We start from the raw sequence: 16,331 nt of genomic DNA on the forward strand, positions 1-16,331 counted from the left end.
TGATAGTGATTTTAATCACTGTCAGATATCATTATACTTGATCCATCTATGCCACGTCACCACTGTGCCACGACCCCTCTGTGCTGGGTTTTTTTGTATTTAAAAGTACGAAGCGAAAAAAATTGATCACATTACTTAGCGCCATATTATATTTTTATTAAAATTAATGCTTTGTCGATAAAACAAAAATATAATTCCAAAAAAGAATATTAAAAAAAAATTTAGCACAGAGGGGTCGACGCACATTGTGATGGGACAAGTGTCTATACTTATTTCTTTAATTATATCCTTATTAGTAATTCTTTGATTTTAAAATAATATATATGAATAAATACTAATTATAGTTATTAAATTTAATAAGAAATTGATATTAAATAATTTAATATTGTAATTTATACGGAGAAATTATAAAAATAATAAAAAAGTTATATTTTGCTTTACTTTTACGTGTATAAAAATGTAAAAGGCTTGATACAATATTTTTCAATAAAAACTGTTACTATAAATAAATGCACAGGACTACAAAGAACTTTCATCAGAAGCAAAAAAATACTTTTCTAAATCGATTTTCGTGTTATTTTCAAATCTGCAATTAGACTTTTTCTATCACTTCTAATTTTTTGTATTATTATTAATTACATATAAAATATTAATTAAAAGAAAAAGAAATTTGTTTTCAAATTATTACTGATTTGATTTTTAATATGTTAAAAATAATCAGTCCAAATTTTCATTATTAACCTATTTTGTTGGTCCTTTGAAGTTGATGAAAAGTTTTTGTGGAAGTTTATAGTAAAAAAAATTGAACATGTTACCATAACTTTTAGCTAAATTACAAGTTTGAAATTGACAATATTAAATAGAAAATTTTATGAGAATTAAATCAATGCTATATTTAAGATTGATATGCAGTCAGGATATATTATAATTACTATTTATCGTAAATTTTTCAGAAAAACTTATTATTTCTTTGCATTTTTATCGTAATAGTTAACTTAAATAGAAGTAATAGTAATAATATCCTTGTAACTTTTGGTGTATAAAAAGATTCTACAATTGAAATATTCAGAAGTTAATTAATATTAATGATTTACTTTAACTAAAAGAATCAATCAAAACAAAGTTGTTAAAAAGATTTACTCAATTGANATGAACCAATCAAAACAAAGTTGTTAAAAAGATTTACTCAATTGAGCGTATTATAAAATTTGATTATTGTGATGATGTCACGTTTTCATAATCGTGAGAATTATTTTAATAAAATACAGACAGCACATCCACTGCCTGAGACTGAAGAATTAACAAATAATATTTATTGCCAAATCGGCAATAGTTCTAATTATTATAAAAACCCAATAGACCTGACCATCGTGGTCAGTCGACTCCAGTGTCATTCATCTGTCTCAGTAATCGGTTGTCGCTGTCCGGCTTACTGTTTAAAGTAAAGTCTTTGCTTATTCTTTAATTCAAAAATTAGCGATTTTTAAATTTGNAGTAAAAAAAATTGAAAAAATTTCGAAAATTAGCGATTTTTAAATTTGTAATTTTTTTGGAGGTTTCCCCCTTTTACGGGGAACGAGGGAATTTTTTTCAATTTTTGAGGGTAATGTCTTCGACTAGATACGATTTGTGATCTTTTGACGTATCATTGAAAGAAATCGGTTCGGTGAGAGCTGAGAAAAAGTGGTAACAAAAAAAAAAAAAAAAAAAACACATCTTAGTAAAACCAATACCTTCTCAGCTTCGCATCGAAGCTAAAAAAAAGGTAAATTTGTTAACTTGTCGCCAAATTGCTAAATCAGAAATTTAATCACACCCCCAAAACCCCTCATAGAACTTTCTTCGAATACAGTTTTTTCTCGAATTTATGACAAAGAGACAAAGTATTTAACATTTTCTTAAAGTTTTGATTCTGATTTGATTTTTACATCCCATCTATATCCCGAGCTTAACATGCTATAAAAGATGGTGGTCCTCTTTTACATGTTAGGGAGTTAAATATGTTTCTTGGCTAGACTAACGATGGACGGAACGGGTATTATAAACTTGACTTGCAACAGAAACCAAACACTACTAACGACAAAATCACAAGGAGAATCGTTGGCACCCTGAGGATTAAACTCGAAACATACGTTTCTACCTACTAGGCAACTGAGCCCCTTAAAGATTTTCTTCAAGTACCAATAAAATAATAATCTGTTAGCCTAATATAGGCTAATCTATGAATGAGTTATTTACATTTGACCAATAGTTAACAACATTGTTCAAATATAAGTTAATTTAAATTAAAGATCTTCAATAAAAAATAAGATTTCTATTCTCAAAATAATCAATGTTTCTAGATTTAAGAAAAATTATTGAAATACTCATTATTAAATATGGCAGTGTTTATTTTCATTAATTCAAAACATAAATAATAATATTTATTTATAATATTTATTTAATAAACGCCCCGTGGGCATAGAGTACAGAGATAATCAGTTAAAATATATGAATAAAGTAATTTTGCATACATAATAAAGATGAATAATAAAAAAAAAGAAAAAAAACAACAATAAGTATTTAAGATAATAATGAAACTATAACTAAAGATTATAACTATTTTTCATGCAATTTTTTAAATCTGAAAGTGAACTCGGTAAAAAAAAATCAAAATTATTAAGTTTATTACCTAGAGTTAACATTCGGTTTACCGGTGCAAATAGACAATAATTACGTTTGCAAGTAGGAGTGTAGAATGTAGATGTGGATCTTAACGTGATATTTGGAACATTTATATTAATTAAAGCAAGTATATCTGGACAATCAATTTTGAAGTTTAGTAAATTATAGAGCCAATGTATGTCCTTAAATTGTCTCCTGAATTCCAAACTATCTATTTCATATTTTAAAGATAATGATTGTAATGTTAATTCAACATTATTTGTTTATATGCCAGCATACGTAAAAATCGATTTTGGATTCGTTCTAATTTATTAATAAGATACTCTTGATGAGGGTTCCAGATTATCGAGCCATATTCTAAAATTGATCGTACTAGAGAGAAGTATAAAACACGTAGGCAAATTAGGTCATGAAACTCCCAGCAATTCCGTTTTAAAAATCCAAATACACGTAAGGCTTTATTATGGATTTCATTTATATGTTTGGTAAATGTAAAGTCATTAGAAAAAATTATACCCAAGTCTTTTAAATTAGATACAATATTGAGGTTTTCATTATCTATGTGATAATTAAATAAAAAATTTTGCTTATTTCTAGAGAATGTAATTTGACTACATTTATCCGTGTTTAAGTTTAAACCATTATTTGCACACCATAAACAGAATTGATTTAGGTCATATTGTAATTTATTACAATCATCTATTGAGGAAATTGACATATAAAGCTTTAAATCATCTGCGAATAAAGTGAATTTACAATGTCGAAATACCAGTGTTTATATCGTTGATAAAAATTATAAATAATAAAGGTGAGAGATGACCACCTTGCGGCACTCCAGAGATTACATTTATGTTTGGAGAAATCGAATTACCTATTTTTACTTTTTGGATTCGATCAGATAAGTAAGATTTAAACCATGAAAGGATTGGATCCCTAACACCAATAATAATAAGTTTATCTATTAATATATTAATGTTAATTGTATCAAACGCCTTTTTAATATCTGTATAGATTGCATCAACTTGAACACCATTACTAACGGAATGCAGTAAGTCAGTATAAAAAGTCATCAAGTTGGTTAGAGTTGACTTTGTCTTACGGAAGCCATGTTGATTATCTGATAAGATAGTTTTAAAAATATTAGACATTTTTGGTTCTATAAGTTTTTCCAATAATTTTGGTAATACGCTTAAACAGGATATAGGACGGTAGTTATTTACGAGAGATCGGTTTCCGGACTTGAAAATCGGATAAATAAAACTAGTTTTCCAAAGATTTGGAAAAACACCTGTAGATAATGATAAGTTGAATAAAAAATGAATTGGACGGGTTAAGGTATAAGAACAATTACGGTAAATTATTTCGGGTATTTTATCTGGACCTATTTTTGTTTTAAATGATAAGTTATTTAAGGCGTTGAAAATGTCGGAGATAGAAAATAAACAAGAGGAGAAATCGATAATTTCATTATTAGGAGATAAGTTATGTAAAGTATATGAAGAAGATGCTTGAGTAGGAGTGTATATTGAGCCGAAGTAGTCCTTAAAGATATTTGCAATATTATCGGGGTTATCTGCAATGACATCATTAAAAGAGATCGTAGTAGGGAGATCTTTGCTTTTTTTCTTATCATTGATAAACTTCCAAAAATATTTCGGGTTATTAGTTAATGAAGCTTGAATACGTTTTAAATAATCAGAATAACATTTTTTAGAAAGTTCTTTACAGCGGTTCCTGATAAGTGAAAATTCGGCATAAAACTTTTTATCTCCTGTAGCCTTAAACAATTTATGTATTTTTTTCTTTTTAATAATTAAAATACGTAGCTCTTTTGAAAACCATAATGGAAATTTTATTTGGTTGGTGTAAACTTTTTTGGTTAAACTATCTATTATATTAAGTAAATCTTTATAAAATTTTTCAACTGCTAAATTTATGTCTTTTATTGAGTATAAATCAGACCAATTTATATTTGCAATCATATTGTTCATTATTGTATAATCGACGTTTTTGTAGTTATAAAACCATGACTTGGTTTCATCAAGTGATTTAGTATTTTTTATATTACTTTTTATTATAAATGGTTGGTGATATCTATCTACCGGTACTATGCTGTCGTCTAAGGGGAGAGTATTAATTGTGTTATCATTAGAGAAAACCAGATCAAGTTGAGAACCATATTCATTTACTATACTATACATTCATTTGAAACAAATTAAGTGACACAAAGCTTTCGTAAATAATATTACCTGTCACGTGAGATTTATCTGTATTATAATTCAGACTAATATTGTTATTTGTAAACCGAATACCGGATAAATTAAAATCACCTATAAGAATAAAATTTTTAATTGGCGAATACTTATTAAATATTCAACCGTTTCGGTAAGAGCTAAGTATTTAATATCCTGATTAGTTGGTGGAATATAGCAAGCACCTAAAATAAGTTTATAATTATTTCCACCTTTAATCATCAAGAATACTTGTTCAATATTATCATTAGGAATATTAATAATATCCACAACGAAACGTTTATGTATAGCTATCAATACCCCACCTCCTCTCTTGCAAATACTTGTTTTTTCGCTCCGGTCTACTCGATATACATTGAAATTATCAAACCCAAGCTCGTTATTTGTTATATCAGTAGATAACCAAGTTTCTGTTAATACAAAATAATCTACTTTAAATAGCGGTATGTTATATCTTAATACATGTAATTATTAAATTTATATTGCTATAACTTTTGGAGAAATGTATGGATCAATATTATTATTTTTTATAAATAATTTTTATATACCCCTTTCATCTGACACATTTTTTTTGTAAATCGGATCATACCCCTTTATACAAAAGGGGTCAAAACTTTAAACATGCTTATTGAAACTAGGACATTTTCAATTAAATTTTTGAAAGTCTTCCAGAAATACTGACACTTTCATATATATCTTAAATTAAAGCTAATGTAATATATTTTAATTTAAAAAAAAAAAATTTGAACTCTGGATTTGTCTTCATGGTGAAAATGACTACCGTATTCAAAAATATGATATTTTTGTGTTAAAATTCTGGGTTTTGTATTTTATTTTAATTTAAAATACCTGACAAGGGGAGTACACTGATTTTCATAAATATTATATAAATCAAATTGATATAGCGTAGAAAGTTAAACTTATTTAAAGTATTTTGCTTTTTTTAAATCGTCAAAATAATTTTGAAATTTGAATTAGCTTAAATATCCAATTTTTTCTGACAACGTTAGCGACGTACGGTTGCCGAGTCGGTAGAACTGATGTCTTGCGCGCTTGGGATACAGAGTTCCAATCCGCCTATGACATTGAATTTTTTGCATTTTGTCTTAATTCTTTTTAAATTAGAATAAATTTTCAACTTGTTTGATTTTTATCTCATTTAGATTCAATAACTTCAATAAAGATCAAGGATCCCATTACTTTAGTCGCCTCATGCGAGAAGAAATTTCTTATTATGGAAAAAAAATTTCAGATTTTATTTTATCTTCACGGTGAAAATGGCTACCGAATGCTATTTTTATGTGAAAATTCTCGATTATATATTTTACATTTTTTACTTTAAAATGCTATAACTTTTTAAAGAATGTATGGATCAATATAATTTTTTCATAAGAAGTAGTATTTATATACATCTTTCATTCGATATACTTTTTTTTCAAATCGGGCCATTTCCCTATATACGGGGTTTTGTTAAATCTGAAAAATGCATATAGAAAGTAGAACTTTTTAAACTAAACTTTTGAAATTGTTTCGAGAAGACTGACACTTTTATATATATCTTAAATTAAAGGTAATGTAATGTATTTTATTATGGCAAAAAATATTTTCGGACTTTATTTTGTCTTCACGGTGAAAATGGCTACCGAATGCTATTTTTGTGTGAAAATTCATGATTTTATTTTTTTAATTTTTAACTTTATAATGCTATTACTTATTGAAAAGTGTATGGATCAGCACAATTTTTTTATGAGAAATAATATTTATAACCCATTTTCATTCGACATACTTTATCTTAATCAGGATATAAACAAGGAAATAGCAGATCATGTAGCTTTTTGAATAATCCACCAATTTTTTAAAATTAAACACTATCTAAAGATTTGCATCGAAGCGTTTTTTATGATAGTGATTTTAATAACTGTCAGATATCATTATACTTGATCCAACTATGCCACGTCACCACTGTGCCGCGACTCCCCTGTGCTGTGTTTTTATTATTTACAGTTACAATAAATGAAATTGGTGTAAGAAAAAACGTTACATGGGAAAATATTATTATTGATTATATAATATGCAGGATCTTTCTTAAAATTTGCGGGTACGGAGCATAATTATTTTATCGGAGCCTAAAAAATATTGCGATGCTTTTCACACAAAGGTAATTACACTTCCGTAAGTCGATAACCTCTCCCATTTCAAAATGTTTACATACGTAAAGTATTTTTATCAATTACTATTTTACCAAAAGCAGTACCTATCCCATACATAATTTTTTATTACACTATATAGAATACTTTTCACTTTCATTCTCATAGTTTATACTGTACAAGTATTTCGTTCTTGATTTAATTTACAATATATTTTTCAAAAAAAAAAAATTCAAACTATTTTTGTAATATATGCAAATCGTTGTATTAAAAAAAAACTTATGATTTTTTAATTGCGTAAGGGTCAAACGAGGCGTGAGCCCCGATTGCCACGGCCTTAGGACGGCCCTGATAATATACAATTAAATATTTGTTATCATTTAGTGAGTATGGCAACAACAAAGCAAGTGGCCGAACGCCCGAAGTTAATACTTTTATTCAGTGGGAAGAGGAAATCCGGAAAAGATTACTTAACAGATATCATACACCAAAGGTAAATAGAAGTTTTTCAATGTAGTTTATGAAAAGTATATTACTTAATAAAATTAAATGTTTGTTGTCGTCAAAATTGTCTAACTTAATACGTCCTTAATAAATTCTTTCATACTATTTTGATGGTACATATATTATAATATAAAGCTTTAAAAATAACTTGAAACTCGTTTAACTAAATATTTATATATTAATTATTTAAAAATCATTTTTTTATTTTAATAAAAATTATTATCATTTATTGCATTTACATATTATTTATGAGATTCTGGTTGTAGCTGTAGATAATAAAGACTCTTTATTATCTATGATTGTAGCTAATATTCTTCTATTGATACCATCAATTTTTAGGTTATGTTAATAATACTATTTATTATCTATAGTGAAAAAATTATATAAATCATAGTTAAAGCTAACAATGTTGTCGATTAACTTATTTAAATAAGTTATCTTATTTTTTAGTTATAGTATTATCATTTGATAATTGTATACAAATTTCTATTAAATATGTTTTTGAATAATGTTTGTAAATTAGTGAGTAAAACTTTTCAAAATGTACCAAGTAGTCGAACAATTATTTCAAATCCTTCTCTTCGCACTTATGGTACGTTACTAAATCAAGAGTATATAGTTGAAAATAAAGAAGAAGATAATAAATTTACCAATGAAGTTTTAAAAAATGTAAATGAAGCTATTAAGAATTCCAATCGTTTGTTTGCCGTGGTACATATATGTGGTAAACAATTTAAAGTAACTGATAATGATTTGGTTTTAATTGATGGTTATTGGCCACCAAATGTTGGCGATCGAGTGAAATTTCAAAAGGTTTTGCTTGCTGGGGGTATTGATTTTACCCTGATTGGAACACCTATATTAGATCCTGATACTGTTCATGTTAATGCAACAGTTGTCGATAAAGATCTATCACATACACGAACCAATTTTAAACGTTTAAAACGTAAGCAGTATATGAGAATTAACTTTATTCGCAAAGAAATAACAACTCTACGCATTAATTCCATTAGGATAGTTCAAGATGTTGGGAATAGGAAGGATATACAATCTATGGGAATGTGTTCATTTTAATAAGACACTAAAATTATGTTAAAATTATTGTGTAAAATATAATAATGTAGTTTGAATGATTTTAAAGATATTGTTAAATAAAAAATGTTAATAAAACAAACATTTTACTTAATTGTTATATTTATTATTAAACACTAATATTATTAACTCTTGTAAAAAAAATAACATCTTTTGAGATATCATTTTTTTGTTTCAATGATTTTAAAAATTTTACTTGGGACCCAAAAGTTATATATGTTGATTTACTAGATCAGATATTTACTACTTATAAATAAATATAATTGTTCTTCATAAAATCAATGGTTTTACTTTAAAAATATCTCAAGCAGCATCTAATTATACCAATAGTGTTTATCAGGTGAAAATAATTTTTATAAAAAGCCAATATTGTATTTTCATGTTTATGAATCGCCATCAAATTTTTTTTTATCCCTCGTTTATTACTACTGCTTTTTACTCAAAATTTTACAGTATACCCTAAGTTTAAATACATAAAAATAAGTTAATTTTTTTAGTTTATCAATTTATTTTTTAAAAACAACTATTTACTTAATTTTAAAAAATTTAAAATTATAAAAGTATATTTAAAGATTCAATGATAATTATAATTAAAAAAATTACTTATACCAATTAGCTTAAAAACATCACCTTTTTGCTTGATTAAACTGGTGGTAATTATTAGAATTTTCTTTGATAATATTTTATAACAATTATGACTATATATTGTTAAAATTTTCTATTAGTGATTTCAAGACACATAGCTATAGAGAAAAGCTAATGTAAACTTATCATAAATTTTAAATTCTATATTTATGCTGGCCCGAGACAACCCTTAATACAAAATATAGTTAAGGATTTATTAATAATACTACCCTACCCATTTTTTTAACTAATAATTTCTTTTTTTAATGTACAAATTAAAATATAAAATTTATTGTAAGTAAAAATTATTTTTGAGGATAGATTTAGGGATATTTTTCAAATGGATTTTAGCAATAACTATTTAGCGGATCTATGACGCCATAGTTAAACAAATGAGGTATTAAAATTTAAAAAAGATTTTAAAAATAAACATAAAAGATCTATATACATTGGTGATATTTTTGAAAGTTAAATAGGAACCCATAATTACTTTTTTACTATTAAACAAGGATTGAATTAAATAAAGTTTGACTTGTTATTAATCAGTTTTGTAATTACTTCTTTAGTTAAAATAATATTTAGTTGGGATGTGTGACATAGAATTTTTATCTGTTCATTCTAGTTCAAAATAGAGCGTCGCAAAACACCATCCTGTTCCACGCCTTATCTATATGTTGAATAGCCGATATCTTATAAAGTAATAAACATTTACTTTCGAAAGTTATTCTTAAAATGTACTCTTAAATATAATTTTTTCCAAGATAAATAAAATTAACATTTTAGTCAACATAGTGTACACATCATAAAAAATAAATAGATAGTAAAACTAATGATAACGAAGTTATCAGATTAACTTATTTAGAGTGAATAAATTTCAGAAATTGCTATTTCATGACTTTTTTAAGATAACTAGAAGACCTTATTGAATTAAAAAAAACATTTTATTTTTCGTAGAATGATCGAGTTTTTAGTTTATTCTAAATAGAAAACAATATTCATAGTTCTTCCTTCACTGTTTATCAATGTCTTCTTCAACATTTGGTCAAAAATCATTTCAACCTACACCACCACAAAAAGGAAGTTTTCCATTAGATCACGAAGGTCAATGCAAAAAAACAGCTTACAAGTATATGTTCTGTTTAAGTGTCAATAACGGGGATAATTCTAAGTGTAGACATCAAGCCAAAGAATACTTGGATTGTCGTATGCAACATGATTTGATGGCCAAGGAAGAATGGTCTAAACTGGGATTAGCAGATGTTAAAAATAAATCACAATAATAATGCCTCATGTAATAATTGCTTGCAGTGCTAGTGTAGCTGCAATAAAAATTCCAGATATTGTGTCACAACTTATCAATAAAAATATTGATGTTACCTTAGTTGCTACAGAAGCATCCAAGCATTTTGTAGATTTAGAGAAGATAAAAAATGATTTCAAAATTAATGTAGTCACTAATGAACACGAATGGAGTGCATGGAAATATAGAGGAGATCCTGTGTTGCATATTGATCTTTCAAAAAGTGCAGATTTATTAGTTCTTGCACCATTAAGCGCTAATACTTTGGCAAAAATTAGCAATGGTATTTGTGATAATCTACTTACTTGTATAGTAAGAGCTTGGAGTGTATCAAAACCAGTTTTATTTTGTCCAGCTATGAACACTAACATGTGGAATCATCCAATTACTGAACGTCAAATTAACACTTTAATTTCTTGGGGCTATTGTTTAATACCTCCAATTGTAAAAACCTTGATGTGTGGTGATCATGGTATTGGAGCAATGGCTGAAGTAGAATCTATTGTTTTACAAATTTTTAAGTCACTGAATGTAGATAGTTCTTAATATATATTTTAACTTATTGTTAGTGATACATTTGTTAAATAAATAAAAAATAAATTTTTCATAGCTTTGACAGTTTTATTTAGTTGAAACTTTTTAAATTATGTAAAATATGTATGTACTTTTCAACATTTATTACTATATAATAATGTCTTATTCTAGAATTGGAAAGGATAAATGTACTATTATCCGTTTATCAGGTCCTATAAAAAAATATTGGGCTGAAACTAAATCAATACTATTTGATGAACTCCTTAGTGATGGTCAGTTGAAAGAGCAGTATAGAAAAGAAATGATAGATTGGAGCGATAGTATACGCTTCAATGACCCTGGTTATTTTTGTCAAAAATCAGTTGAGATGTATGATCCTAGTTAGTAATACTTTAATATCTTAAATAATCAGACTTGATAAATCTAATAACTAAAAATATAATCTAGTGCATTTAAAGGATATTTGGATAATTAGTGATGCTAGAAGAAAAACTGATATAGCTTGGTTTAGATCAAATTTTAAAAATGTGAAGACTATTCGAATTATTGCCACAGAGTGCACAAGAAAAGACAGAGGATGGAAATACACACAAGGTATCTAGCTTAAATTGTTTTATTTTTATTATATAAAAATTGTTCTAATCTTAATGTCAATATTAATTTTATTATTTGCTAAACTTTAAACAAATACAACTTTTTATTTTTTTTTGTCTTCTTCTTCTTCCTTGCCTTAATCCCAACTACTTGGGGTCGGCCACCCTTATCCTAAACTTCTATTTGACACAATCTCCCACATCATCTACGATCACATAAGCCATCCTCATATCGCTTTCAATAGCATCCCTCCATCTCTTTTTTGTTCTTCCTCTACCTCTTCTTCCTTCAACATTCATTTCTATAACTGTTCTTACAGCTTCTGATTCTTCTCTCCTCATAACAAGACCAAACCATCTAAGTCTATTCTCTCTTATCTTATTCACAATTGACTCTACACCTATACTCCCTCTTATATGCTCGTTCTTTATCTTATCTTCTCTAGTCATTCCACTCATCCATCTTTTTTGTACTTTTTACAATTATAATTTAGGCGTTGATATGAGAAAGGTACCAAATCATAAAAAATAGATTTTACTTGAAAAGCAAAAAAACAGTTTATCTAAATTGCATGGAATAATGACAAGTGTCTTTTTGTTTTCAACATAAATTTTATTCTATACTTAAATTAAATTAATTTTTTTAACTATATTATTATACTATGTTTATCACAAAATACTGAAAAATAATTTTTTCTACCTACTTTTTAGTATCTTAACCATGGCATTGCCTCAATTGTCAACGCCAACTTTTATGGTTTAAATAATAGATTTTGTACATGCATGGTGTTTAAGTTGTAAATTTTTAAATTCAATTAACAAGTTAATATTTGAAATTTTGATAAGTTAATCAGTATTTTAATGATTTCTAATTTTAAAAGACACTATGTAGAAAAGAATATAAAGAAAGTCAGAAAGATATTAATAAATTGTAAGATCCTAATGCATAGCAGAATAATTATATTAGTTTACTACTATAATTACTTTTTATTACTATTTATTCGCCAAAAATTGTTTGAACATTAACACTTTTTTAATTATACCAAAATATGAAATTCTTTTAATGATTTAAGTATTGAAAAAAAAATGTATTAAGTATCAAGAATAAATGTTAAATAGCTTGCAGAATTCTTGAGCAAATTTTGAATTTATGTACTACAGGTATTGATGATATGACATCGGAATGTGACTTAGATGACATAAGTGATTGGCACTGGGTTATTCAAAATGATGAAGATATCGCTTCTCAACATACAGTCAACAAAATTGTTAGTTATTCTCTGAGTGTTTAAATCTGTCTTAAGAAAATGAGTTATGAGCTGTACCATGAATTATAATAGTTTAATGAATTCTTATTACTCTTAGTTAAATTTTTATTTTAAAATTAAACTTTACCATATAATTAATTAATGATATAAAGTTCATTGATATACAAATCATAATTTTTATCTCTTTTTTACTAAAGTACTTACAAATACATTGAATTTTTGTATTTAATCATTTTAACCAAACTTTAATGTAACTTATAATTGCTTTCAAGTATTCACATATTTTATTTTAGCTGCAAAATTTTTTTATACTTATAATTATAGAATTAAGTAAACAAGTTTTTAAATATTTAACAGTGTATATTTGTAACAAACATTGTAATACAATGTATTTTATATAAAATTAATATTTTATGAAATATTTCATATATCACTATAATATTTATCATATATTTGGTTATTCTTATCATTTTAGTTTAAAATAAACTATTTAATTTTTTGAAGGAATATGTATTAATTAAAATAATGTTTTTTAAATATGTATTATCTTATCTTAAGATTGTATTATGTTTCACCTTCGATACGAAACTGAGAAGGTATTAACTTTATCATGTGTTATAATTCAAATAACAAAAATTAATAAAATAAAAATAATGAAAATTATAGGGACTTGGGTTTTTGTATAAGGTGAGAACCTGATGTTGTGGTTCTAACGGGGTCGTATGGTTCGAGGGTTTAGAACGACAGGGACAAGTAGATATAAAGAAATAAATGCATGTCCTCTTTATTGAGGAATATGAGCTAATAAATTTATAAACACCTTTAAAAGGACACTGAGGTTATGGGGCGGTAATCCGACCCTCGAATACGCAGTCGAAGTGTCTATTAATACAGTCAAATACACATTAGGTTTTTTTCCGGCACGGGGCGGTAATCCGACCCTCGAAACCCTGTAATGTATATATGTATAAAGTGTGAACAAATCAGCAAAATTACTCTTGATGTTAAAAAAGATTATAGATCTATTGCTTTATCATTCTTTACTCTGATTATTAATTCTAAATAATCGGAATAACATAAATTTACTTACTCCTTTTTATCTTGCAAATTGCTGTGAGATGATTCGATAAATATGTCGATATGTATACTCATAAGTATTCGATTCGTACTACGTCACAAAAATAGAAAATTAAAACAAATTCTTTTCGAATGTGAAAGACGCATAAAAAAATAGTCGACAACAACACGGGGTTGTGGCTAACAATTGTTTTCTTATTTGAATTCGGTGAAAACGAACTCTCGTCACTTTCTCCCTCTCTTTCTGAAGTCTGAAAGGATTTCAGTGCTTTTTATAGTAAAATAATAGTACCCCCAATCCAGGGATATTGTTGTCAGCGCTTTTAGTGATCTTTTTTAGTTTACTGTATTTAATTATACAATACATAATTATTATATTAAGATAACACAATTAACAATTGATAAATTGACATATATATAAATAATAAGAAATTGTGTTGAACATCGTATTTGTTATGACAGATAAATTATTTGTTTGTTTACAAGTAATATAAAATACAGATTATAAATTTTTCATTGATAAATGTAAGATGCGTAATGCTAATCAGTGAGCATATTACAACACATGATGTGTTTATTTTTTTTTGTCAGACACTACTTTTTCTTAGCTATTGCTGAATGATTTTTCTCAATGATACGTTAAAAGATCACAAATTGTATGTAGTTGAACACATTACAATCAAAAATTTTCCCCTTATTTTACATACGCCTAGTTACAAAATTAAGAATATCTTCCGAAGAAATAGTCCAAAAGTTAATAATGACCAGTCATTTTTATAATTATATCATTTTCTATATTATAATCTAGTTAAATTTGTAAGATGCCTTTTAAAAAAATAATAGTTGACGTCTCTACTATACAGAGTGTTCAGTAAGTCAGGAAACGGGTTTCTATTGTTCTCATTGTTTGTAACAATTGACCCGTTTCCTGACTTACTGAACACCCTGTATAAGGATGAACATAAAAAAATATTTTATAACTGATATTCTCTGTTATGTATCATTTATACTTGACCTAATTATCCTACTGTGCTGGGTTTTTTTATTTTATTTTTGATTTGGGTTGACAGTTCAGGTTAGATTGGCAATGCAATTTGAAAACATTGACTATTTTATAGCAATTAAATACGTTTGATTGAGGATCAGCGATAACACAAATAATGTATAAATGACTAGTGTTTGAATAAAGTAATCTTTAAATAAAAATGATTTATGGTATTACGGATGACGTTGGTTTCAAAGTACCTACATAAGTCATGTGTCTTTGTCATAATTCATGATATATTAAAAATATCAAAGTAATTAGTTTGTAGACTAATTAGAAAAATTGGAAATACTTAATTAACTGACCCAATTTGTTATTCAAATAATCAGTTTATAAGCATTTAGGTAAATTATTTGTTAGTCTACTTCGAATGCAAAAAAAATATCCTAGTATATTCATGGTGTATTGTTTTTTGTTTACTAGAACTATCAGCGTTGAACGGTCGGGGTAGGGGTTTGGGAGTTCATGTTTCAACCCTCCCCAGAGTCAGTTTAATATTTTATTTTTAATATTCCTTGATTGATTATATAACTTATTATATTATAACATTAATATGTAATAAATATTAATTACTAAATGTTCAGTGCAACTCATATTAGTTCTTTACGTAAAAATGCATATTCATTGTATAAACTTCGCTAATCTAAAGTAAACAAGATTTATAAATACTTCCTTTTTAGAACATTTAATGTATACACAACAATGATATATAATATAATTGGTCAGCAATAAAAATATAACAATTGCCGTATATATGCATTATTCTCAATGATCTATAGTGTCTAATAATTAGACTCTATAGATTTTTAAATATAGATAATAATTGTTATTATGAATATTTTTTGTTGTAAATGTTCATGAACAATAGTAAATTTTACTATTATTACTGTTATTTAATTATAACTATCTGCCAATGAGTAAGCTGTTTAAAATTTTTTATTTTGATATAGTAATTATTAATATTTAAACTCCTTCAGATCAAATTTGAATATACGCCACTAAATAACTTAAATTAAATATACACGTATACGATGTACTTTCATTAATGCTAATAAACTCAATTAATAATAATATTTAAAATAATCTTGAAACACGTTTATACTATAAAAATTCTTGTTTTTGACCAATTAGCTTTTTTTCTTTTGAAAGCAGCAAATCAGGGTAATACGATATACTTTTTTTACTTGTTATCAAAAGAAAGTTAAATATACTAGTGCTTGTAACTCCTATT

The 16,331-nt window shown here is 26.3% G+C and overlaps 4 protein-coding genes across 5 annotated transcripts; all 4 read left to right on the forward strand.

Annotated features, from left to right (window-relative positions):
• The first annotated feature begins 5,340 nt into the window (after positions 1–5,340).
• On the forward strand, positions 5,341–13,134 carry LOC126910239 (phosphomevalonate kinase). Of its 2 annotated transcripts, none has more exons than XM_050692613.1 (5): positions 5,341–5,359; positions 7,448–7,556; positions 11,289–11,497; positions 11,565–11,711; positions 12,872–13,134. In XM_050692613.1, the coding sequence occupies exons 2-5, from the start codon at positions 7,453–7,455 to the stop codon at positions 13,000–13,002; spliced, it is 591 nt and encodes a 196-aa protein (XP_050548570.1). In that variant the 5' UTR covers positions 5,341–5,359; positions 7,448–7,452; the 3' UTR covers positions 13,003–13,134. The 2 variants fall into 2 exon arrangements, with proteins under 2 accessions (XP_050548570.1, XP_050548569.1); XM_050692612.1 differs by lacking the exon at positions 5,341–5,359 and adding an exon at positions 6,909–7,074.
• On the forward strand, positions 7,936–8,753 carry LOC126910241 (39S ribosomal protein L21, mitochondrial). The gene has a single exon (XM_050692614.1). It carries the CDS (start codon positions 8,063–8,065, stop codon positions 8,639–8,641), a length of 579 nt encoding a protein of 192 aa, XP_050548571.1. The 5' UTR covers positions 7,936–8,062; the 3' UTR covers positions 8,642–8,753.
• LOC126910243 (cytochrome c oxidase assembly protein COX19) lies at positions 10,178–10,563 on the forward strand. The gene has a single exon (XM_050692616.1). It carries the CDS (start codon positions 10,306–10,308, stop codon positions 10,561–10,563), a length of 258 nt encoding a protein of 85 aa, XP_050548573.1. The 5' UTR covers positions 10,178–10,305.
• LOC126910242 (phosphopantothenoylcysteine decarboxylase) lies at positions 10,566–11,207 on the forward strand. Its single transcript, XM_050692615.1, has one exon. The coding sequence runs from the start codon at positions 10,566–10,568 to the stop codon at positions 11,127–11,129; it is 564 nt and encodes a 187-aa protein (XP_050548572.1). The 3' UTR covers positions 11,130–11,207.
• Positions 13,135–16,331: the final 3,197 nt, after the last annotated feature.

Source organism: Daktulosphaira vitifoliae, unplaced genomic scaffold (assembly GCF_025091365.1).
Source record: "Daktulosphaira vitifoliae isolate Bord-2020 unplaced genomic scaffold, ASM2509136v1 Scaffold_1, whole genome shotgun sequence".
Lineage (NCBI taxonomy): Eukaryota > Metazoa > Arthropoda > Insecta > Hemiptera > Phylloxeridae > Daktulosphaira > Daktulosphaira vitifoliae.

What these genes read in the sequence shown, in the direction of transcription:
- LOC126910239 (XM_050692613.1), top strand. Translation starts at nt 7,453, where the DNA reads ATGGCAACAACAAAGCAAGTGGCCGAACGCCCGAAGTTAATACTTTTA. An exon ending in ACAGATATCATACACCAAAG is followed by an intron (nt 7,557 to 11,288) that starts GTAAATAGAAGT and finishes GTCTTATTCTAG; the next exon opens with AATTGGAAAGGATAAATGTA. An exon ending in AGGATGGAAATACACACAAG is followed by an intron (nt 11,712 to 12,871) that starts GTATCTAGCTTA and finishes TATGTACTACAG; the next exon opens with GTATTGATGATATGACATCG.
- LOC126910241 (XM_050692614.1), top strand. Translation starts at nt 8,063, where the DNA reads ATGTTTTTGAATAATGTTTGTAAATTAGTGAGTAAAACTTTTCAAAAT.
- LOC126910243 (XM_050692616.1), top strand. Translation starts at nt 10,306, where the DNA reads ATGTCTTCTTCAACATTTGGTCAAAAATCATTTCAACCTACACCACCA.
- LOC126910242 (XM_050692615.1), top strand. Translation starts at nt 10,566, where the DNA reads ATGCCTCATGTAATAATTGCTTGCAGTGCTAGTGTAGCTGCAATAAAA.